This window comes from Aptenodytes forsteri, unplaced genomic scaffold (assembly GCF_000699145.1).
Source record: "Aptenodytes forsteri isolate BGI_AS27 unplaced genomic scaffold, ASM69914v1 Scaffold241, whole genome shotgun sequence".
Lineage (NCBI taxonomy): Eukaryota > Metazoa > Chordata > Aves > Sphenisciformes > Spheniscidae > Aptenodytes > Aptenodytes forsteri.
In genome coordinates this window covers 1227097-1253923 of record NW_008795252.1, presented here as the reverse complement: position 1 = coordinate 1253923, position 26827 = coordinate 1227097, and the positions used below count along the sequence as shown (strand labels likewise).

The following is a 26827-nucleotide window of genomic DNA, read 5'->3' as shown; positions in this document are numbered from 1 at the left end:
GAGTATATAATTCATGGATTAGGAATTATACATTAAATTATCTAAACTTGGGTGTGGAAAAAGAAGAAAAAATTAATAAATTTACTTGGTGTTACAGTTATTCATTAAAGCATTGAAATATATTTTACACAGCTTCTGGACATACAGTTTGTCAGCAGCAATTAGAGACTGATGGATAGCTGCTGCAATACAGATCAATAGTACACAACTCCATGCCACAAGATATCCTGAAAATTCCTCCTAAAAACTCTGGAAGATGCTGGAGTGATAGAACAAGAAAATATGCATACTACCATGCAGATGTCAGTTCCAGGTACCCATTCAAATATAATGAAATTTCAGTAAATGTTACCTTTCTAGTACAAGACAGCATATCAATTCCTTTTCACAATAGCCAAGCTTTAGTTACTTGAAGCAAAGATTTTCTAACTCCAGCCCAACAGCTTGTTTTTTTTATCCTGCTTATAGACCAGACACTCGTTAACCTCTCAGATCTCTGGAGAGTTGTGGTTTAAGGGAACCCAGGAGGAAAAGACAAATTTGGAAAGCCATTTATCCATCTCACTAGAATTGAGACATTATGGTTTTCGTTCTTCCCCCACTCCCCAAAATACCAAATTTCCATCATCAGAGCTCTCTGAATAAACGAACATTTTGTTACTGGACTCAGGAAGAAAGAAACCACATGCCTGTTAGGGACAGAGAGAGGAGGAGTGGAGTATGTGCTTGGGAGCGTGTTTATTTGACTGGATTGCAGACGGTCAACCGAAGAACATGCAGATCATATATTTTTAAGCATTTCATAATGTCTTATTATTAATTCCAGCCAAAACCACCAAGACCAAAATTATCTGAAATTGGTGCTTGTGTGTCCTGACCCCAAAGCCAACAATGGTTTAATAAAAAAAAAAAAAAAAAAAAAAAATCTACGTTCCTCTCAGGTTTAATTTCTTTTTTTAATCGATTAGAAGGCAGTGCCCCTTAGAGTCTATGGAGAAGACAGGTCTCCATAACTAACAAATTGAAATGTGGTCCTGGGTAAATTTTACTTCCAGGAAACCAAAACGTTGCAGTCCTTGAGAGAGGGAGTCTACAAGCAGAGGGCTCTTCTAAAGGAAGGAGTTTTTATTGAACCTGTCACTTGTCATTAAACACTCCATATTTTACCTTAGCCTGATATTTTCATTAGAGCATACAGACCTTTTTCATCTGTGAATGAAAGCATTCCCTTCAGCCTTGTGTTGAATATGGGGAAAGACTCTCTAAAATTGAGCCCACCCAAACAGGACAATTAGGTTCACAAAAGCAGGAAAGGCACTAGGGAAAATCAAGTAATATTAATACTATGATAACTTACACATTTCATTGCTGACTATCACATCCCACTTCAATGTTAAATTCTTATATGCATTTAATAACGTCTATTTTTAATCTCAGAAATACTTGCATATAATTATATAGAAAGCAAGTAACACCAGTGCAAAATAAAACACAACATAAGCAAAGTGGGAAAAAGTATGTACTGCTGTATAGACATCTCTTAATTGGAAAACCTGAATGTAAAAATGTAAAGATAATAAAATTATACACTTTGACACCTTTGTTCCCAATTTTAGCTTCCCTATTAGACCACCAACCTACAACAAAGTAACACTGGAAAAAAAGAGAAAAATATTAAACAACTTGTCTTCCTCAAAAGAGACAATTGGTTACTTGCCTCTTGTTCCTAGAAATAAGTTGCTTACTTCGAAATTAAAAGAGGAAATATTTAGAGTAAAATTATGTTAACTATGCTATGCATAGTTTTATATTTATGATCTCTCTACTGCTAAAACACTTTGTAAGTAAAAAATTGGATAGTACCTTGCAAGGACAGCTATACATTCTTAAACAACTCTGATACAAAGCAGCACCATTTTTTGCCACCTAATTTATGTAGTATCAGAAACTGGTGTTAAATAGTTTTAACAGGACTTAAATGATCAGTAACCAGAATATTACTGTCTGTCCATTGCTATTTGTAGTTGCACAAACACATTACATAACTTACTGTTTCTAAAAAAAAAAAAAAAAAAAAAGAAAAAAAAAGCATTTTTAGTATGCAAATAGGAGCTGAGAAAAAGCAAATTTCAGGCTTTTTCCAATGCATTCCATTTGTGTAAAAGAAAGAAAAACGAAAAGGGAAAGAATAATTGTGGGGAAAAAAGCCAGAACAGAAAGCCACACCTCTTAAAATCTGAAAGTGCTACATCAAAACAAAAAAGATGATCTTGTGGAATGGTATCATTTGATAAACACACCACACACATAATTGCAAGGCAAATGTCAAGTACCACTTATCTTTTCAAACTTAAAACACAGATTTACTCAAATGCAGATTACAAATCTAACCAAATATTGTATTAGTTTTAGGAATTTTTAAAGACATTTCACTAACACAAGGAGGATTGTGTTATTTAAACTTAAGCTGCCACATAACGAGGGCCTTGTGGATTGCCATAGCATCACAGCCACAAAACCCATTAGCAGATGTAGAAATCCCACATCCCAGCCTTTTATAAAAGTCTGCAGTTATGAAATAATTTTCATACACTTGGAACTTAACTATTTCAGTGCCCTGCACATACAGGACTGGAATTGATGGGGAAAACCACAAAATGGTGCATCTGAGAGCATTCCATGGACACATGTTTCTGTGGTTCTTTCAAAAGTTCTTAAAGAGTTAAACCATCCCCCTAGAATTCCACAGAAAAGAGTAAAGAAGTATCTGTTTAAATTAAGGAGGAGATTTATCTTTGCTAGTGAACTATTAGGATTTATTCTGTCTTCATTGTAGATGTATTAAGATACATAGCTGGTTACAAGAAACATGATTTAACCTAGGATAACAAAGGACAACACCTATGAGAAGGCTTGCTCTCTAAAGATTTAAAAAATAATTTTGAAAGCTCTCAAGGGTAGATTACTGTTTCCATGTTTATTTTCACTCACCAAAAGGAAAGTTATTTTTGTAAATTAAAGAAATCACAGGCAAAATACCTATTATCTCCTCACCTAGCATCATGGTGCCTTGGCTTTATTTCATGGCAATAGTTTAACATTTTTATGGCAGCACCTGAAAACTTACTGTCTGATAAACCATCTACAGCTAATATCAACATATAGCACAGTGAGAAATATTTGACTTGTTTTCATACTGGTGACTTTCATGTGCCTAGGTAGATTTGAGGTAACTAGATAATTCTGCGGGGCAGCAGCACGTTATCATTTCAGAAATAAAGCAAACTGACTAGTAAGCATACCAAGAACTCATGAAGTAGAGTAGGATTTCACTGTGAAACAAGGATGAGTAAACACAGAAAACACAGTCCTCCAGTTACCTCACAATAATTGCAATTTACCATAAGAATACTTACTTGGTTATCTTTCATTTACTGAAGAAAAGGCACCAATATAAGGCAAAGCCAGCTGGGAAAATACACAAAACAGCTAAAGAAAAAGGCTGTTAGAAAAGCAGCGAAGAAAGAAGTGCCCCACCAATCTCAACACTGAAATGACAAAATGATTTCAATGATGCACTTCATAACTGAGTTGACAGTTAAAACTGTTTTTCCCTTTTATGAAAATGGGGTAAGCTACAAAGTCAACTGAGAGAGGCTGCTTGCTTTGAAGTGCTCTGGGATAGATGTGCCCTTTTAAACAATCAGTAACAAATTTCTTAGGTAACAGCTATGAAAATGGATTGGGGGGTACAGCGGAGAGCGAGGTAGCTAAGCCTGGCTGATTGGCCACATGGCTTTAATTCAATTCCCATGTTACCTGAAGCTGTTGGGAGCTGTCATTAAGATTATCCTCTCGTCTCCTGGCCTCCTCCAGCATCTGTGCACTCTTCTTTTTCTCCACTTGCTCTTTGTGCTTCAGATTTGCTACTTTCTTATTTTGATCTTTAACTTGCCTGTAAAAGAGAAGAGCACTCAGAGCGTGGTCCAGAGCACGCTTCCCATCAGCTCCAGCACTGGGCAGCTGGACTGGGGAAGAGTGGAACCCTCAAGTACCATCACTTTGTTTGCAGAAGGTCACCAACACCGAACTCATCCTCAAGTGTTACCCTCAGCTGCTAATTCAGCCAAAAGGATGCTTCATTTTGCTCATTACCATTAACCTAAATGTGGAAATTTCTGAAAGAAAAACCTTAATTATTATTTGGTATAAACTACTAATCAAAAGATGCACCTGCCCTCTTGTGACTATGTGGTATGTGCTACGTAGAAATCTTTTCACTGTTCATACACACATGTACATATAAAAAATGCAGACATTTAATAGCCTATTTTGCTTTGGGTACCATTATATCTAATGTAAGGAAAATAGGAGGATCAAAAGGAAAAACTAATGAAACATGACTTGAATATAGAGGACTACCTACAAGATCTAGGCAATCTGTTTCCAGAAGTAAAACTATTTCTTTTCAACCTCAAGTTCTACTTGTTTACTAGATATTTTGAGGGATTTCCTATCCTTTCTTTTTACAGAAACAAGACAGAGCAAGTAAGAACAAACTATTTCAGAAAGCGTGCATAATTTCCTTTTCACTTGCATCTATGAATTATTTTTGATGAACCTGGCAACTACCATTGCCTGCAGACAGGGTTTGGCCTTTCTGGGCATTAAGACACATGGAGTATTGAATCTAATTACAGACCCTTTAATCTCGGCCTCCAGACCACAGAGAACTTAAGTCTAAACTTTTAGTCCAAACAAAACAAAACAGGCTAGCTTTGCTTCCTCAGCCCTTTTCTCCATAATTATATCTGGAGTTTGGATTTTGGAATAAAAGACAGATTCTTCAGTTGCAAGATTTCCCCAAAACATCATGCAAGTAGTAGAGACAGCTCTCTAATTTACTGTTTAGAAAGCAGAATGATATACTAGTTTCCTATCTGGTATGTTATCCACACAGAGAGGGAAGAATGTTTCTTCTGTATTTCAGAAATACTTTTAGAACAGATCACAAACAACTCTGATTGCTTTAATATTTTCTTCAGAACTCATAACAAATGTATGATCAAGAACATATTTCTTTGCGATATATGTGTTCAAATTACGTGGCATATGACTAGTCAATGCTTAGAGTTCTTCCAAAACAATGTAGGTTCAACACTGAGCTCTGCTTTTTGCAATGTAAGCCAACTGGAGCTGGGAAAATTGCAAAGACAGCAAATTTTCCTTGGTGCTAAACAAACTTCTATTAGTGTGAAAAAGTGCTGATGGCCTCCAAAGACCAAGGGAAAAAAAGAAAGTCCTTTTCTGATGATGTTAAAAAATTATTGGCATACTTAACTGCCTTGTCCAACAGTTACAGCTGATTTGAGTCAGGATGCTTTTTAAACACAACCAATGTAATTGTTAAGTTGTTCTAACCCAGTGCTGCACACTGGCAATGGGCGCATTGCCCAGTTTGAAAGCAGACTTCTTCAGTGATTAAACAACTTATTGGAAATATTATGTTGGCACCAACTCAGCTTGTACAATACACTGTTCTATCTGTCCAGTAAAACAAACATAGAAAGTACAGCTAAGTTAATGCAGAAAATTAAAATATATAAGCCCAACACATTCAATTCCACATGAGAATTCTTATTCAACTTCTAAATTAAAATTAGGGGAATTAATTATTTTTTATAAACTTGCAAACCTAGATTCACCTGTTGGGAAACTGGTCTGTGTAACTGTAACCTACTGGTTAGATAAGAGACAACAATATTAATAAAGCGACAACCCTCATCAAAATATGTCTGAAGTAGATCATCTCCCCCATGGTCCAAAACGTCTTCAAACAAAATGCGTATTTCAAAGAAAGGAGTAATTATAAGGATATATACTATTGACATCCACCTTATGTCTGAACCAAAATTCACGTCTTTCTAATGTATTAGGTAGATATTCTGAGACAAACTCAAGCTTTCCTAAAGCAGGTTAGAAGATGGAAGTCTTGAAATTACCTAGTGCTTGTAATACTCAGATCAATCCTCATAACTGTCATACTGTTTGGAAACTTGAATTCATGTGCAGGATACAACTATCACTCTGTACCTTTGATGTCAAAAAGCAACAAAAGTTGGGCAATAAACCTTCCAAATGATCCAGGTATCTATGGCACTGCCTAAAATTTCCCCAACTGTTTAACTATATAAACTGAGAAGGTCACGTGAAACTTGAAATCTCTAAATATAAAAGGCTTGCAGCCATTTGACTCATGAAAATACATCTCATCTCAATGCGTATGGTACCAAATGATAATTCTCATTTTTACAGTAGTTCATGCAGATAATTGTGTAAAAGGTTTAGCATATACAAGCCCAGAGCCCTTTAACATTTGCACCATTAAAGTTCTGTGAAACTGTAAAGAATCCATACTGCGATTCTGTAAAGAATCCTCTTTCTTCTGTCAGATAACTTTCAGTCTTCAAAGCCAAAGTCAGAGAATCACGTTTTTATATACATAAACAATATTCAAAAAATATTTAAAAATACACATACATTTTTAATATCAATAGACCTTAAAAGCTTAATAGGAATCACCCAAATCACTGCTCAATAAGACAGTTCTGTTGCTATTATGAACACTGAAATACTACTGATGATTGTTCATTTTGTAAACTTAATGTTCTTCTAACTCTTGAATACAATTAGACACATATATAGCACATAACCCTGTCAAAGGGATAGTAAGGTTTTAAAGAAATCCTTCATCTGTAAGAGTATTTTTATTAAAACTGAAAAAACTGCACAAGATTAAAGATAGCAAAAAGAGAATGAATTAATTACAATGATGGCAACAGCTTCAAGATTTATGAGTGTTTTCTAGAAAACATTAGTGTTAGCATGTACAGCAACTGAGTAAACACCAATTTGCAATGTGCACATGGAATTCTCATAAAATAAAGAGCACATGAATTTCTGAGAGATACAGAACATTAAATACTACTATAAGTACATCTTCCTGCTGAAACATCTTTTTTAAATGGGACTACAGAGAGAGATTATTCAGAGAGAGAAAGAATGCTGGTGATTCTAATAAAAATTGAAGAGCCAGTCCATGTTCAATGAGATAAAGCTTTAAAGGATATCACTGGAACCAACAGAAACAATAATAAAACTAACAAAAGCAAAACTACCTCATCTAAGAAGACATTTATTCTCAGAGTCACCCTCAAATCAAATAATAAAAAATGTTCTGGTCACATATAAAATAAGAAAAATGTAATGAGAATGTTTATTATGTTGAATTACAGTGAGGAATCCCACTCATTTTGGAAATAACAATTTCTTTTGCATTTTTTAATAGCAATTTTCAGATAATTACTTTTTTTGAGGTACAGCTCCTAAAAAATTTAGCACTCAAAAGTGAAAAATCTTTTCCATTGCTTAGAATCTTTCTCCATTTCACTATGTCATGCCAAGTACTGTTACAATGGAATATATTAGAGAAAAGGAAATAGAATCCAAAATAAAACCCAAAGTCTTTCAGCTAAAGACGGGCCAAGATTTTCAGAATTAATCATTTCACATCCTTTGATTTTGGGTGCCCAATTTAAGCCATAAGCCTGCTGAAAACACCCCATAGTATTTCTCAATCTGGACACCGAAAATAACTATTAATTTCTATGACTTTATCCTTTTTTTTTAATGAAACAAAGCTTCATCACTTAAAAAAAGCCCCACCTTTCCACTTCTCTATGAAATTCTTGAATTTCCAGTGATGAGGTACAGCTGAACACCATGGGGAATGAATTAAAATAATCACAATGCACAATAAAAACATTCAAATGAGAAGATTTCATATAAGCAATAGAAAACCAGTGGACCTTCAAGTATTCCTGAAAAGTGGAAAGTCACTTTGTTACCTGTGAGTCCTTTGGAAGAGCTTTCCTTCCTAATAAGACTAATTGCTTTACAGGCCCTATTATTTTTTAAGGCTTTTATGAAATTACTTTTTTCTGTACTAACTTGAATTAGTTGGATTAGAATTAAAATTGCATTTTAATACTACTCTCATTATCTTCTACTGTAATGCACATCAGCATATATAGCTGTTAATTCTTTCCTCATATGGATTTTCATGCTACATATTAATGTAACACAAGCTATTATTCTCATCTGGTTATCTTTTCTGGCATAATTTCAGATGATGTTCTTGTAAAATAAAAGGTGACAAAATGTTAACTGAAAATTTGCATAAGTTAATTTGAATTTATAATTATATTTTAATATATTTTTCCATCACAGTTATGCACCTAACACACAACAGTGTTTTTATGAGTATACATTTAGAATGCATTCGAACCACCACAGAAGCTTACCTTCAAGATAAAATGTATACACCCATGCTATATTTCCTAATGAATACACGCACTAGGAAAAAATATCTTGTGCACAGCTATAGAAACAGGCTGTTTTATTCATCTGACTTAGGTACTCAGAAAATATTTCTATGTGTCAGTCAGCCACGTCAGAAAGATTGTTTAGCTCGAGCCTTCATTGATGTAGCATTACCACCACCCACAGGACAGTCCACTGTTGCTGCAGCTACTAATCCTGATGGACAGATGAACTTCATTTGCTTTAAAGCACACTTTGCTCCTCAACCGAAGTTAAACTGATGCAATAGTCAACATTACTGAAAAAAAATGCAAAGAAAACTGTATGCAATGAAGTAATATATTATTTATTTTAAAATTGCCAATGTGCCTTGTATTATGAAATATTAGATTCTACAATGTATAATATAGAATCATAGAATATCTCAAGTTGGAAGGGATCCATAAGGATCATCAAGTTCAACTCCCTGCTCCTCGCAGGACTACCTAAAACTAAATCATATGACTAAGAGCATCGTCTAGATCCTCCTTGAACTGACAGGCTTAGTGCCGTGACCACTTCCCTGGGGAGCCTGTTCCAGTGACCGACCACCCTCTCAGTGAAGAGCCTTTTCCTAATGTCCAATCTGAACTTCCCCTGACACAGCTTCATTTCATTTCCTCGTGTCCTATCACAGGTCACCAGAGAGAGGAGATCAGCACCTCCTCCTCCGCTGCCCCCCTTGAGGAAGTTGATATCATTGCATAAGACCTCAAAGCACTTTGTAATCCTAAGAGGTACATGAGGGATGTATACAAGAGGAGTATGAGGCACACAGAGGAGTACATTTATTCATTTGTGGATTGAAATGGAGCAGCCATCTGAAAGGCTATAATACTACAGCAATTTAGGTCAGAGCGCAAAACACACTATAATGGGAAAAAATTCTGGAAGGAGGTGCTGGAAGGCAGGAAACAATCAGCTAAGTTGTCCAGACCTTTATTAGCAGCCTTGTTCGTTAATGATTAGATGGGTGAGAAAAAAAAAGGAAATTTTTACTGCAAAAAAATCAACAACATCAACACAATGGGATGCTAGGGATCTGAGTTGGGTTGATTTAAAACTCACAGGGAAGTGTCCAACCTAGTACATTATCCCCCACCATTTCCTTCATCACGTCTTTGTTTTTAAGGTCTGCCCCACCAAATATTTTAGCTGGCCCTATCCTTAACCTTAATTTACTAATTTAAAAGATCATAAACGCAGTGACATAGCTGAGTTGTTGGGTTTGAGTTGTTGGGTTTGGTTTTTTTTTTTTTTTTTTTTTTTTTTTTTTTTTTTTTTTTTTTTTTTGTAGTTTTGGTACACAAAGAAAAACATTTACATTCTGGGAAGTATAACAGAAGGAAGCCAAGGAGAAATTCTTTCCCAAAATGCTACTTTGTTTTGAAAATAAGAAAAAACCCTGTTCTGAAAGGTTTTGCTTTAGCTTTTAGTTGCTCAAAACTCACTTCACCTTACCAGTGGTTGATCACCAAACGACGGAGAATAATGGCAGCGTTTGGAAAGCCTAATCGCTTAACCTCAAGAAAAAGAAAGTGATGAAAGGAAGCTAAATAAGTGATGAAGGAAACAGGACTGACCACATCACACAGTCCCATCACCACAACTGGGTATCTGATTGACAAAGTCAGAGGAAAGTTGCCAAAGGTTGAGCAAAGTTCCCTATCTTACGCTTTGAAAAATTAGGATCAGGGGAGTTACACACTGCTGAAGATAGCCATGGAATTTAGTATGGCTGGATTTATTTTTTTTTAGAACAGTAAGCATTATCTGTGCCTCTTCCTTTGCTTTGTTGGGCTGTACCTAGCAATCACAGCTTCTTAAGTAGCTTGTCATTATTCTTCAACATTATACTAAGGTCAAAAAATGGTGCATTAAATTACTAAGTAAAAGAAACAATAATTTCACTATGCTTTTCAAACAGCTTGGTTTAATATTACCGCCTCTGTTGCACATTGCATCCAAGCTAAAAGACCAAGTTCGGATGCACAGCTGGCAAACTCCAGCACTCAGTTACCTCTCCTGCTTGTGAGCCTCTCCTCCCACAATCTCTCATCATTTTGTTACACTGTTCCTCACTGTTCTGTGCCATTTATATGACAGGGTAACATACGCCAATGAAAATATTAACAGACCCTGAAAATTTAACTGGTCTGCTGTATGTGAGTCAAGAAGTCCCACAGTGGCTTTAAGAGATGGGGAGGGTGGACTTCATTTCCTGAAGCTAGGAAACTTTGATTTTTAAAAACAATGTGTGTGTTCAGATCAGCACTGGAGGGGGCAAGGGATGAAGACTAGAAAGGCTATGGGAAACCAGCTTGCCCCAAATTTTAGGAACAGGAGCCTAACAGTGTCTGAATCAAGAGGTGTGGAAGTCAAAGACTAGAAGCAGATCTCAACTCTACACTGGTCATTGTCTTTCCTCAGTGTTAAGAATTATCTGCACGATATCAACGCGCGCTTCCTGATGCAGTCAGCACATTAGCCACCACATCTCTCACTCTAGCTAAAACAACATTAACATTTTCTTCCAGAAACAGCTGATGGGAAGATATGGGAAAGGGGAGCACATGGCATATGAATCTAGAAACTCAATATAATAAAAAAATGTAACCCAAACCCTCCTATCATTTAGAAACACCTCAAAGAAACCCCATCACCTGACCCGTTAGCAATATATCTATAAAGTTTATAGATAACATATTTCAAGTAGTGAGGTAGCACAAGTTATTAACACTACATGGCATGTTTCATGAGAGGATATTAGCAAGTTCTAACCAGAAACGGCTATCAGCCTGCACTACAGATAACTGCACTAACGTACTATCTTTAAACATAATTTCTTTAGGAGTAACTAAAGGCCTTCAAACTCGGGTCCAAGCTTCTCTGAGGTAAAATGTGTCAACTTTCAAACACAACCACCTCCCACATTTCGCCATACAATGCGTAATCATAGGTTAACACAATTTTTTTTAAAGTTTTTCTCTTCTCCTATTAATCTCTCTGCTTCAGTCTACCAGAAGACCAAGAAATATAATCAAACCCCCACACACTAAATCTGAATGCTACAGGTGCTTCCCCTGTGAAATGTTATTTCTCAGCGATCAGTAGGGAACACACATTTATGGAAACAATTTTCCTCATGATAGAGTGAAATGATGCAGCATCAACAGTCAGTGAATTTAGAGAAAGGTACATAAATACATTAACAGAAAGAGAGCACGTCTCAAATGCATGCTCTAAGCACTATCAGACTAATCTATTTCAGGGAAAAACAGACTTACTTTTTCCTTTAATCCCTTGATCGAACAAACCCAGAATAAACTAGGCTACTCTCCAGTCATGAGGCAGTAGCCCAATTACACACAAACAATGGTGAAGTCAAACGCTGTTGTCCTAGTATTCTCAAAAAAATTGGAAGAAGAGAAAAAGGTGCCTTAACCAACTGGCTAAAACTGAGGGATTAAACAGCAGAGATTAACAGAACTGTCTTCGTTTTAGTGCAACAAATCCATATCAAATTAAGCAAACCAAAGGTTCGCTTTCAGACAGGGCCAGATACAACATACTAAAACCAAGACACCCTAAAAACTTCAGGTAAACATTTATAGCACCTCATGTTTTCACTAATCTATAATTCCAGTTTTGTAGATATAATCCACTACACCTGTTCAACCCACTAATGTACAGCTAAAAAAACCCTAATAAAACTAACGTGTAGCTTCCCAACTATTTAAATTCTCAGCATCTATTTACTAGGAAGCAAGTTTTGTGATGAAAATAATGAATACATTGCCGTAATTTTGTAACTGATGTCAAATTCAAAATCAGGCTTCAGAGATTAAATATCAAATTAATTATGTATGTCAAGTTCTGGAATTATTTTTGAAAGCTGATGGCAACTGAACTAGAAAAGAAACCTTTAACCTTAAAACCTTGCAACCTTCAGTTTTTATTGAAGCTAAGAGCATTAAAAATACAAACTCAAGGTGAACTCTGAAATAAATCTGTAAGATAATGATATGGGTGTTCCTTTGTTAAGAAAAACACTAATTTATTAAGGACCTTAATAAAAGCATTCAGTAGTTCAACAAATAAGTTTGTTCTGTTGTATCTTTTCTTCTGCTTTTGTTAATTGAGCAAACAGATGCAAAGCCAAAAATGACATTTATAAAATGGCTGATTAGGCCTCAATGTGGATTCCTTCTCCCTGCAACATGCTGGCTTAGTTGAATTTGGCCTTAACAGCGTGGGAAGAAGTCCCAAAGGTGCTGTTCTTTTTACCTTTAACTCCAGTGCACAAGCCAACCGCCCTGTGAACAGATCACACACAGCCAGTTACTCTGCTCAAGAGACCTGCACCATTTGGCTGAAAAAAGTATTTTCTAAACAGCAATAAAATCTTCCTTATGAATGGCATTTTATTGAGGTTTCAGAGCGTATTTTTGTGATCTAAGATCACACATGTCTCTTTAACTGCAGTCCCACTAGCCAGAAAAGAAAACAAATCACAATACAGCAGTTGTTTTCTTTCATACGGGTATGCGATCTTTTCATTCCTTCTAGAAGAATACCTGATACAACCAATAATTGAAAGAAAAATCAAATGTAAAAATCAGCCACTGAAACAAAACTGAAAATTAAATATAATGTAAGGAGAACAAAATTTTAAAAGCAAAGAATCTAAGAACTATGCTAGAGTAGCTTATGTTTGCCTTACAGCATATACTGAACAAGCTATCAAGAGAGAAAAGTCCTCTTCTAAAAATTTGTAGAAATTTGGGATAGCAGTTGAATGTTATCCTGTCATTTTGAAATAGCATATGTTAAAGAGTCAAGATATGTCTCACGCTACTGAAAATCCAGTCTTCAGCAAAAGGTATTAAACTGAGCAGTTGCCAAGGACAAAAAAGAAAGCACAGTGAATGTACCAACTCAGTAGAAGAGGATGTCTGATACAAAAGAAAAACATGCATGAGAACATTCAGAGTCTTGCTCTAAGAAAAGGATGTGAGGACAGCGATGCTAGCAGGACCATTCTGAAAAAACGTAAACCGGTCCATTTCAGGGCTAAATGCCTGATGATTTTATGTTGCTGAGATGCCCAAATAAAAATCTTATGTCATTTAGCTTATCTCCTTAAAACCAAAATTGTTTTCAAGAAGAATCTTTCAAACAGATTCTCTCTATAGATGTGAATGGAAAAGCGTTTACCCTGTTAGCTATAAAGAAGCTGTACCAAATCTGATCCAAAGTTGGCCATTCCCAGAGACTATACTGAGAAAAGTATGCAAAAGGATGGGGTTGGTTGAAAAGCAATGTTTTCACGCTCATCAAACTGTACCTTGCTACAGCATCTTCATTATAATGAGAATCTGAGATGGGAAGTATACAGCTCTATTTTGGTATCCACTGGGTGAGACCAATTTCTACTAACAAATGCAGACCACAATGTCTCTCAGAATGGCATGTTTGGCATATTTCTTTCGGGTGCTTAGCAAACAGATTTATTAAGAGGTATCTCCTCTTAATGAAATACATTCTGTAGCATTGGCTTTGACAGCTCACATCGGGTTAATATGAAGAGTGCCTACTGAGATGATTTGTTACAGACTTTTGACTGCCTGGAAAATGGGGGACAGCAGCATTATTTGTAATAAATATACCACATACAGGGCTGAACAGCCTATCTAAATAGTGCAGATGGCTTAGTTCCTCCTTCTCTGATATAGCTGTAATAGCGTCTTCTCAGTCTGTCAGCTGTAGGACTCCAGAGTACAGCCAGGAATACTTTGCAAGTTGAATGAACGCCACTGGCTTTCTGGAGAATTCAATGAGTGTTGCAAACAACATTTATGAGTATCTCTTCACCGGAGGTTTCTGCAATAGCCTTGGTAGTGTGCATGGACAAGGTCACTGGTTTACACATTTGAAGAGGGATTTCTACCATTTCACAGTAAGTGGATCTGCTACAGAACTAGTAAGTATGTCCATGAGTGTTTTGAAGAAATACACTATTTTTTAATATATTCTGAAGGAGCACAGAAAAAAAAAATAATCTGGTGACAAGATGCCCCATGTCTCAGACATCTGAAATATACTCTCACTGATATGCTCAGTGATCACAAAGTTCGTTACTTAAATTATCTGTAGTTCGGAGTATCTACTGAAGAAGATAAATTCTTTATCTAGACAATTATACTACTCCAGTGAACTACTTTTTATTTGGTGACCTTGAGACAAATGAGGCAAAATTAAGATTTTAATTGAGCTGATCCCCTTACCAGGGCAACTGCCTTGATATGGCCTGTCACTGAGATATTTTCTGCCTCCCTTCAATGAATTAATCTTCCAAGTAATTGGGGAACACTCATAATCATTAGGAAAGATCAACAAACAATAGCGTTTGCTGTCAAGAAGAATATTCCTAACAGGAATCTCATATTTTCTATAAATTATCTGTCTTTTCATATGAAGACATACATTGCAGTGTTAAAAATCTAATAAAGAATTACTGAGGCTATGGTCAAAACAGGATACAGAAAGACAAGAGGAGAGTTACAGTCCCTTTCTACTCTGAAATAAAATTTCTCTACCTATAAGTCAAAAAGCATCCTCCACTATTCCAAGATGCAGAAGAAAATGCACTCCTTCCTCTTTGGAATTTTCAAGAAATCAACTGAAATTCCTTTAAAGGTTTTGGTGGTTTTTTTGTTGTTGATTGCTTTCTGCTTGTGCAGACAGCTGTAAAGAAGCAGTGTACAGACCCTTTAAACTAATTACAAAAATTAAAAAGCCGTGTTGCTTTAATCAAACTCAGTATCTCTTGGCTCAAGATTAGATTTTTCTTGTAGATATTTGCAAACTAATAAGATGTATTTCTGTCCATTAAAAAAAAAAAAGATAAAAAGATAAAAATGGATCTAGGGGAGATTACATCTGTAACAGAAAAGTACTAGCAATTCATATGTGCTCCCGAAACTGTTTCAGTCCCTTTGAAGGAGAGAAGACAACCAAGCTGATCTGCCAAGAATGTACCCCTGACGCGCTCTTCCATGGTAAACTGCAGCTTTCATCAGAGCTGGCCTTCCAGGTCTTCATGCACAACCCACTCTTCCTGAATCTTCAGAGCAATAGTATCTTTGAAAATAAAATCTTTAAAATCTTTTAAATTCTTCTTTCAGAAGGAAGGAAATTAACACAGAGCCACATGCACTAGCAAAACATCCAACTTACTCGGGAATAAAGCCTTAAGTTTTGGAGAACTATGTACAAGACACGCTACTGAGACCAGCAAGTGGCATGAATTGCTGTAGTTTTATAGGTTACGCAGCGCTGATACCCAAGGCTCCTTCTGGACTTACCAAAACAAGGGCACAAGAACATCAAGAAGCCTTCACTGGTGGTACTAAGTTTCAGTTTTAGAGGGAGGCACTGAAGAACTCTTTGGTTCTGGTCAGGGTGCATGAGGAGACTGAGGGATGGCAGCAGTCTGGTTTGGATGGGATCTGAACTGCAGCTACTGTAAGGCAAATTTTTTTTGCCTCAGCAGGTGTTTCTTCTAAGGAGAATAAACTTAAACTTGATAGTGAGAATCGTTCTGAGTTTGGGGATCTGCTGTTTCTTTACAGACATGGAAAAGAAGTAATTTTTAGGAAAATTTAATGCATTCAACAGGAGTGTGATGTACCTGTAGAAGTAAGGGTGGGAAATTTAACCAAAACAGATGATGCTATCAGAAGCCTCACAACATAATTTAATAGAAAAATTAGATTAAGTTGGGAATAGCATGTACTTACCCCTTCTATTTAACATTAACCAACACAGTAATACTTTAAAATGTTCTTCCAAATGTTTGGCTTTTTTTCACACTATAAGGTTTTTGCCCCAGTCACAATTAACATTTGAAGCTTTAAGCATTTAAAAATACAAAGCAGACTCCTTCAGCTACATTTCAGCTGTCGTTTGTTCATGTGATCCAAGCATACTCAAAAAGAACATGGAAATAAGCAAAGGAAACAAACTGTCAAAAACTGTGTGCCGTGCCCCATCTCTTTGAGCAGGCATCTGCATATTCCATATTAAAATGTGAAACCTGTGCTGAAAGCAAGAGATACAAGAAAGGGAAGAAGGCATGCCGTAAACTAAGGAGTAAAAAACAACAGTTATTTTTGCATCTCACTGATAACCTTTATATAATGCCACTGCATGGTCTCTACAAAAACTATGCCTATTACCTATAATGTAGGGAACAGTCCCTTTGATTGGGAGATATGATCATGAAACATTTCCTTTAAGAAGAAATTACATAAAATGTTGCAGTTATTACGTAAGTGTTGTACTCCAAATGCACAGAAGAATCCATTTTTTTCACATTCCAAGTCAGTGGCCACTTTTGCAGTATAAAGCGCATTTTGCAGTAGCCTGATAAAGTTTTTACTAGTAACTTCATTTAATGCTTTCTCCCAGTTTTTTTCATACAGGATGGCCTAAAAGTAAATGATGAAAAAAAAGATTTTCTGTGCAAGGTGCAAGAGAACAGGGAGGAAGCAAGCAATGCTAAAAGAATTAGAGGTATCAATCCTTTAAAATATGTTGACATGTCAAATACTGAAAAAGTGTTTGCTCTTATATCCTTTATATATATTGCTAGAAGAAGTTAGTAATAAAAATAAAAGATCTATTTCTAAACTGTTTATTCAGGTCTCTATGTGACATTGCTAACATATTCTGCTGGTATTATCTATGCAAAGTGAAAAATTACACACTGAAAAGTGAAGTGAATGTGTGTACCTATCCAGTAGTTGGTTATAAGTTAACAACATTAATGCTGTTATTTATTTGGTACAATTACCTGAGGAATTCAGGCACATCCAGCAAAACCAAGAATCCTACCAGCTGAAAATTCAAAAATTAAACAGAATACTTTTTTTTTTTTTAAACATTGCAGACTAAAGGAACTAAGTGAGCATATAATGCAGATTTACAGAGTAAGGCAGGCCTAGAGAAAGAACCAAACTACACTGAACACAATATTGGTAAAAGAGAAAACGTATGACAGGAGACGCCCCCAAAAGAATGTATTTTCAAAGACATAGCATCCCCACTGAAGCCTGCATGGCTAAGATTCTTTACCCTTACATATACTTGTACGGTAAAGTTGCATTATGTCACCTCTCTTTTAGTTCCCAGCATGTGTGTGACTTCATCAAACACGGCATGAACAACTCAAGACATGAAAAAAGCAAGGGGAAGTTTGCAGACAATCTGAGTTCTGTTGGCATTCAGAATGGAAACAATCTGGTCAGTGCTATTAGTGCCAGTGGGACTGGTAAAGCTAAAAGTTGGACTGATGCTGAAAGCTAAGGAAGACAACATATGCTTTTTAGAGCTGCCATCTGGTGAGCTACAGTAAATCCATGGCTTTGAGAGGTCAGAAGTTTACATGCTAGGAGGGAGCTCAGCAACACAGGGGAGTAGGAACTAGTAGGAAAGCAGCCTCAATTTTCTGTTGGATTGACACCTTTTGCGATCTTTTGTCAAGGCTGGCACTGAGCACACTGGCTTGGCAACTGCCAGTTGTTGGCACCTGTAATTTCTAGGACCAAATGAGGCTCTTCTGGTCTATCTACAGAGAGTATTTTGCAACTCAAATTTTTAATTCTTTCTCACTCTTGTTTTTTAAAAAAGGAGATAGGTTTCTTGTAATTATCAAGTTCATTCCAGAATGCTTGAAAGAAGGATGCTGAAACTGAATCACTCCAACCCCACTGTCACCCCAAAACTACCATCATGCTTGGTCCCAATTTCTAGCAAATCTGTTCAGTATTGTAAATAGATAAATAATAATGTTCCATGTAAAAACACTTCACTTCGAACTGAGTATGCTGAGTGACTAAAAGGATAGGTGTCACTTTACCCCTTAGAGCTAGGAGTTAATTAGTCAGTCATGAACAGAAAGTGACAACTGGAAATATTTTGTTCTCCAAAGAAGTGAAAAAACATTTATTTTAATTAAGAAGAACAGCCTCTCTGCTGGATAAGAAGGAAATGAAGTAAGTTTCTGACAGTATGATTAAATCTGTCTGAATTACCTGGGGTACTTCAAGAAGACGACTGGCTAGAAAAGCTGACATATTCCAGCATGAAAGGGGCCCTCTGTTGTTTGCAAATGAAGAACATGTTATGCAGAAGGAGGGAATACTTGACTACACCACCCTGTCAGGACAATGAAATGGAAGAGAGCCACAGAAGAGAAAGGAAAAGGGGAAAAAAAGAGCTTACCGATTTAATCTTAGTGTAAGAATGCTAAGCATGTTTTTATCTTGCAATATCTGTAATAGCAGATTTTATAATTTTATGAATAAGCAATTTTATTTTCATTTTACAGTAATGTGATTAAGAGTGATTTCAAATTAATTGAGTGATAGCAATAGAAGCGTGCATTGAATCTATAAACTGTATGACTGTAATAAATCTCTATGCTTATCTAGCATATTTTTCATCCAAAAGATGGAAAATTATTTGCAGAGAAGATGCACAGGCCAGTTAGGAAAGCTGGTTTCACAGGAATCAGGATGAAAAATATTAGCTAGTGATCAGTTGTAATAAGAATTGATGAATAAAGTACTGAGAGGCACATCTGAAACACAAGGGTTTCAATGCCCTCATCTGAGGCAATGAAGTCACCTCATGTGCAGGTCAAAAATGGAACTTGATCTTCACAAGTAACACAAGAACAAAAGGTAACATTTCAATTTAGTCACAGGCGCTGACTAAACACACGAGGACTAACTTCCCAGCCAGCTGAAAATCTCACAGCAGAAAAATGCTCTGTCTCTACAGGGCAGCTGAGAAGATGTGGAGTCAAGTATGCTCTATTTTATTTGCCCACAACCTGAGCAAGAGAAAGGATGTGACAAAAAGGGATGTGAATACTGCAAATGGAAAATGGTTCTTTCAACCCGAATGACAAGGCATAACAGCGTACCTGGTAACTGCAGATGCAGAGTAGCAAACCGCCACGCTGTCAGATCTAAGGTCCCTGTCCCAGTCTAAGCCCTCAGCCAGCAAGGGAAGCTTACAGAGGCCGTATGAAAAACACAGGAAACAGAGATAATTTCCAATTTTATCTTCTCTGATTCTATTAACAGCAATAAGGTTTGGGAGCATCTGTGTTTGGGGACAGGAAGGAAGGGGACACAAGTAGGAGAAGCTATTATTGCCCTCAGGCATTACATGTCTATAAAGGCAACATTAGAAATCTTGAAAGAAGAACATCTGGGTAAAATTATTTATGAAAGGACAAGCCTATTGATACCACACTGACACATATCACGGTGATGTATTATCCCAAAAAGCAGCAATTCTTAGGGCTTTTTAAAATTGTTGAAAAACTGAGAATACAAGTAGAAATTTGCAAGAAATAAAAGTGCAGTGGACACCCCCCCCCCCCCCCATTTTTCTTACTACTTTCTTTTCTTACAGCTGTAGTGCTATAAAATAACAAGACAATTAGTTTATCCTGTTTTTCAAGGTCAATGTTATGCAGCAAATCCTTACCAAAAACACACAAAAATTGTAGCTTTTGTCCTAGAATACAGATTAACTTACCACACTAAGTTAGAACCATGGAGTAATTTTGGTTGAAGGGATCTCTGAAGGTCACCTGGTTCAATCCCCTGCTCAAAACAAGGCCAAATTAGAGCAGGTTGCTCATAACTATGTTCAGATGAGTTTTGCGTATCTCCAGTGATGAAGACTCCTCAGCCTCTCTGGGCACCTGTTTCAGTACCTGACTACCACCACTGTGAATTTTTTCCACTGATAATCTCATTGGAACGTAGATTGGAACGTGTTGCAATTTGTGTCTGTTGCCTCTCAACCTTTTACTGAACACCTCTGAGACAAGTCTGGCTCTGTCTTCCCTGGATCTTTCCATTAGATAGCTGAAAGACCACAGTATGATCTCCCATGAGGCTCCTCTTCCTAGGCTTGAACATACCCAGTTCTCTCTGCCCCTCCCTGTATATCATGTGCTGAACACCTAGTCATCTCACCGGCCTGCCTGCTGGACTCACTCCATTATCCCAATGTCTTTCTTGTACCTGGAAGCCCCAAACAAGACGTAGTATTCCAGATGCAGCCTCACAAGCGCCAAGCAGAGGGAAACAACCACGTCTCTTGACCTGCTAGCTGTGCTTCTGCTAATACAGCCCAGTATGCATTTGGCTTTCTTCACAGTAACTTGACACTGTTGACTCAAGTTCAACTTGTCCTCAGCCACCCCTTGGTCCTTCTCTATGAACCAGCCTTCTAACCAGTTGGCCCTCAGCCTGTACAGATGCGGGGGTTATTCAACCCCAGGTGCAGAGCTTTGCACTTGCCTTTATTGAACTTCATGAGGTTTCTGCCAGTTCATTTCTCCAGCCTGTCAAGCCCTGCCCTCCAGCATATGCTCCCCATAACCACTCCCCTCAGTTTGCTATCATCCATGAAATTTTTGAAGGTGTATTGTGTCTCATCGTCCACATCATTAAAAAGACATTATACAGTGCTGATTCCCCTCTGAGCCACTCATCTCGTTGCTGAAGGCCATCAGGTTGGTCAGGCATGATTTGCCCTTGTAAATCCATACTGGCTGTTCCCTATCACCTTCTTGTCCTTCAGGTGCTTGGAGATGGCTTTCAGGAGGATCTGCTCCAAAAACTTCCCAGCAGCTGAAGTTATATTGACTGGCCTGCAATTCCCTGGATCCTCCTTCTCGCCATTCTTGAAGATGGGTGTGATGTTTGCTAGTCATGAGGATCTTTCCCTGACAGCCACAAGCTTTTGAAGATGATAGAAAGAGTCCTCGCTATGACATCAGCTGGCTCCCTCAGCAACCTTGTATGTATCTGATCCGATTCCATCAATCTGCCTGTTTCTAATTTGTTTAAATGGTCTGTAACTTGGTCTTCCACTTCCGTGGGTAATGCTTCACTCCCACAGACTCTGCCACTATGCTCAGGGATCTGAAAGGAGTCCTCATCAGTAAAAAAGGAGGAAAAGAAGCTACTGAGCTCCTCACCCTTTTCAGTGGTCTTTTAAAAAGGTCTCATGCCCAACTGAGTTCTCTGTAACTATCATATTATTGCTGAGTCCAGGGTTTGTTAAAGCTTTTGGTACTGTCAGTTATGGAAATGTTTGCACCAAGACTATTTTACCACAGACACATAAATTCACTGTCTGTCCATATACTTACCTGGCTTTTAGAGTTTTAATAGAAATAAAAATCTAGCCATTTGGGGGGATAAATTTTTACACAGAAGTTAGCCATTAAAGAAGAAGAATAACCTTCAGATTTTATTCCTTTGACTAAATGTGATGTGACACATATGGGTTAGTCAAAAAGTTTAATGTTGCATGAAGTTTGAATGATAATTTCAGTTAATCTTCTGATGATGATGTGCTAGATAATTTGTTAACTTTGGAATATATTAACATGAAGACACATTTTAAAATGTATTCTAAATAATGTTGTATTTTGATGTTTCAAATAGTATGGTAAAAAGACATCTTTTTTGTTATATCCGAAAAAAGCAAGTTGTGAGGGATTCCTCTAATCTCTCAGAGCATTCGACTCAGAGCTCTTCAAATTTCACAGCATACTGTTGACGTACAAACAACCCCGCCTAGTGCCATATCCAGTCACACGTTTTTCTAATGCTACCTCAGTTCAAATTCCCACAGGAAAGCTGCATGTCTTGTGAATACATGTACTGAAAACAGCAATAACACAGAAAGAAAAACAACTCGTCAGTGTCTCATATAATTAAATTAATTTCAGCAGGTAATAGAAAAGAAATCAGATCATGTGAGACTGCAGAAAAGTGAGAATTCTGAGATGATGTACAGCTGTGAATAATTTTGCTTTAAGGTGCAGTGAAATGAGGCAAGAAAAGAGGACCTTTGACAGAAAAGCTACAGATTCCACTTCAAACAGAGGAAGAAAGCTGTGATAATCACTATACCTAAAGGAAATTTGAAAGACTATGTCACTGACCTGTTTTAAGGAAAACTGCAGTTCTATTTTGTGCCCTACTCATCACCACCCAACCTTCACAGCCAACAAGTCTGACGCCTTCATTTCTTCCTCTCCCTGCTATCATCTTGCAGATGCCTTACTTCTCACTCACAAGGCATAGACAACTCTTAGAAGCAGAGTACTTTTTAATGTAAAGAATTCCATAAAGCCATTTTTGCTCTAAGTAGAATTAAAGGAAAAATATATTAAATAGAAAACAACGATTACAGGTTGTTATTTTTCAGACACCAAGGAAATTCAAATGGAAACTTCTTTGAACACAATGTATCTGGCTCTGCTGAGCTAAAACTAACCATTGCTGACTTGACATGCTTGACATTTTTATCATTTCCTCACGTGGTTAATGACCAGCATGGTGGCAGAATGAAGACCAGAGTCTCCTGAAGGTATGAAACTAAAGAGCCAGCCACACTTCCAGTGAAATTTCTCCTGACAGCCCAGGCACTTTCTCAGCCCTCAGATACACAGCTTCCTGGAGATACAGTATATGGCGCAGTGTATAAAGATATTTCCATCACAATGAAAAACCCACAGGAACCATAGACTATATGCCTGTAACGAAGTACTCTGCTTTTTCTTTTCTTTTTTTTAATAATTATTGAATAGTATCCTGAGTTTCCTGTATTTTCTTAATTTTCTATGCAATATTATCTGTCATCTTCTTATAGAAGGATGATATGTTTTAAATATTTCTTCGGTGGTTAGATGCGTTCAGTTTAACATAAATTTAGGACTCTGGAAAAAGGACCGAAATAATCCCCTCAGATTTAGTATTTTGTTTTTACTTTGATTTTATAAGGCTACACTTGAGTTGCTACACTGACATAATTTTACATGGACGCTCATAGCAGAGACTTTTATCTGGATTTATGCCACCAGTCTGTACTCATCTAATCACCAAGCCACTCTGCGGTGCAGAAATAAGGTTCACAGTATTTTTTTATTACTTCCTATTGCATCAAATTCTCTTTGACACAGCAAAAAGATCCAGAAAATGTCTCTTAAGATCTGCATTACTTGCTTCAAAAGATGACAGACAGTACAATTAACCATGTGATGTAAACTATTAGAAAATCTGACAGTAGAAAGCAGGACACTAAAAGATAAACCTCCTGCGGGAGGCCTCCTATCCTACAGTTCCAGCTATTTTTCTATTCCAGTGCTATGCTACAAAGATAAATTGATGATAAATAGCATGTTTAACGTTATTCAGCGGACAAGATACAAATAATGGTGATAAATTAAAGCTAAATGAAAAAAAAAAAATAAATTGAAGCAGTTAAGCTGTTTGTTGCCCAATTTGAAGCTAGAAATCTTGCTTTTGCTTTATCAATATAGCTCATTCTTTCCTTGAAAAGTATGCAGTTGCTCGCTATAGCACCTGATTTTGTCAGTCTTGTTATCTTTTTCCATCTCAACTTTTGTGACATGTATACATAAGAACCACTTAAAAGAACTGTACCATACGACTTTGCGGTATTTTTCTATTTTTTTCACTGCTGCAGGTAATGACACCAGAATAGTGTTATTTGGCTTGTTAGTCTCAAACTCAGCATTGGATAATTCTTTATGTAACGCTGTCATCAACAGAGATGCTTAGCAAAAACTCCTTATGGAAAACTGCTTTAATCCCCATGCCTTTCAAGTCTATTTTATTTACTATGAATCAGTACGACATCCACTCTAGGCCCTTAGACTTATGAGCAGTAAGTAAGTACATGTCGTAACAGCAACAGTGATGCGGTTTACACTGTTGTGTTCTGGTTCACCGAGTTTATCAACAGGAGAGAGATGATGAAAGCTTAATAGATCGGAAAATTCAGAGGATTTGCACTGATTACAGTAAGCAAAGCTGTTCTTGATGAGAACAGATATAATTCTGAGTATTTCTTCCTGTTTCTAGAAGACAGACATATCTAATGCATTTTTTCACATATTCAGCTCTTTTCCAGGAAGGCACATTTGCTTTGATGTCTGAAAAAAGTAACTGCTTTACACCATTAAGAGAAAAATAAAGTTATGGCTCCCATAGTAACTTCCAATGTAGACTGTAACTTCACAGAACAGCTGTTTCTTCATATGTTGCAGTTAATGGTAATTAGGCGAACACTGAAATGCACAGGAAAGAAAACGAGTGGTACTGCAACCCCTGTAATTTTCCTGCTTGTCCTCAGGAGAATCTTTTCGTTGTGTTTCTGGCCAGCAGGGATTTTATAGTTCCAAGAGCAGTCATTCCACCTATTCCCTTACACTCTTGATTTATTTTAACAAATATATGAAAACCTCAGCAACTAGCCATCATGGCAATCAATTTTAAAAAATGAAAAAACATTAAAAAACCCCCACAATAAAACCACTAACAAACTATGAGGACAGAACGGACAATCTCTTTAATGTCTTATCAGAAAACTCTTCAAAGATCGTAACAGTTGGCCAACTCAAACCACAGTCATATCTTCTCTAGCCAAATTTTACAATATGCTCTAAATGAGAGAAATAAAAGTTGTGGTTACATTGTTTGGGGAAAGAGAAATCATGCCAAGTCTCAGAAAAAAACACACCCAAAACACACCCTAAAAATAGTTCCCCCTCTTGTTCATCACAAATTCCAGCATAGGTGCAGGTATTGATAAAAGCCTACAGCCATATGGATTGAAGCAGAAATATCTCTGACAGATGGATTCTATAACATTTAGGACTTTGTCGGCCAGACAAAGCACATCAAACTCCACTCACGGTGGCAACTGGCAAATACACACTACCCAACAGAAGTCCTGTTCATGCAAGAAAAGACACTGTGTGTATTTCAGAGGAGAATGCTCACAGGGCAGCAAAGCTTCCTGGCAGTTCTGTTCTTTGGATCTGAAAAAAGAGGGTCATTCAAGGACAGCCCTCTTCTCCCCAACAATTACAAGTATGCCAGTACGACGCACTGAATACGGAAGGTATTGATGGACAACAACATGATTAACTTCCAATCTTTTTCCAGTTTGTGGGAGGAAGGAAAATACGCAGCCAAGGCCACAAGTGCAATGTCTGTGCCAAACCAAGGTCAGAACGCTGACACAATTTAAAGGCGTCAGCAGCATCGCAGCGTCATGGGATTCCACTCACCACCACATTTTTCACGGTGTTAATCAGGAATAGAAAAGCCGGATGTTGGTCAATAACTCAGAACTTTAGTCATTAAGTAGTGGCTTTCTGGGCAAAGACACTGCCTGAAGCAATTATAACCATTCCTTCGTCAGGACTCACGGATGCTTTCTACCAAACAGACTTTATCAGCAAAGACTAGAATCCAAAATGGTTTCAGAGCCTTTTAAAGGCAACTGGGGGTCATTAGACCACGTACTCTGACTTGTAGTATGTAGGCCATAGACGTTTACTCCTAGCTACTCTATTGAAATCCCAAAATCTATGTTTAGCAACCGCTTTTAAAATAGAAAAATAAAAAATTGAGCCATGACTGAACGACTTCAAAACATGTTGTCTCTTGGTAAGGTTTTTTTAGTAGTTTATCACTTTGTGCCTTCAACAAATTTATCCTCTTGCTAATTTACTTATCTTTAACCCTCAGCCCTTGGTTCTTTCTGACAGCACAATACGCTCAAACTGCACCAAAACTAGTTCTGCAACACCACTACAAGGTTTCAAACACAGATGCAATGATAAAAATCCAACAGTTAAAAGTATGGATGACTAGTATTTTAAAGGAACTAGTTTTGCACTCAACAGCATGTATCAGAGAATGTGGCTAATGTTCAATCTTTTTTCTTCTTGAAGTAACAGATAAAACCAATAGTATATAAACTGTCTTGCTTCAGCTTCCTGTTTCTGTAGGGTTTTTTTCCTTGAAAGGCTTCATTGGTAAGTCTTCCCCCTTCTTCCCAGTTCACTACAACATGGATTTACAGTGGTTTGACGTAAATTATTTTCTTCAAGTACAAGTTTATTCTAAACGTGCACCCTATCTAACCCATCCTCCTACACAGACTTAACCAAATCTCTGATCTTTTATTTTGTAGATCATGTAATTTGATGTGCAATCTTCTGTGAGATCTCCAATTTTAGCTGAATAGACAATAGTCTTATAAACACCTTTATTAAAAGTGAATACTGACCTTGAGGTGAGGCTGAAGGAAGCAGCAAATCCAGGAAGGAGATGCGAAAGAAAAAGAGTTAGAGTTTGTGAAAACAGTGTCCAGAGATAAGGCAGTTCAAGAACACAGGACAAAACAAGCAGATCTAAATCAGGTAATGACACACAGACACACAATCCTTCACAAACACAAAGAGCTGCATGTTTTATAGACATCT

General features: G+C 37.1%; 1 protein-coding gene across 2 annotated transcripts in view; it reads right to left on the bottom strand.

Annotated features, from left to right (window-relative positions):
* The window catches only part of ERC1 (ELKS/RAB6-interacting/CAST family member 1), a 310968-nt gene that overhangs the window by 142035 nt on the left and 142106 nt on the right, over positions 1 to 26827 (bottom strand). The window contains exons 12-13 of one of the 2 annotated variants that reach the window (XM_009278946.2): positions 26632 to 26643; positions 3820 to 3955 (exon numbers count right to left, since the gene is read on the bottom strand). In XM_009278946.2, coding sequence (XP_009277221.1) covers positions 3820 to 3955; positions 26632 to 26643 — 148 coding nt within the window. The remainder of the gene's footprint in view (positions 1 to 3819; positions 3956 to 26631; positions 26644 to 26827) is intronic. The other variant, XM_009278947.2, reaches the window with a different exon arrangement.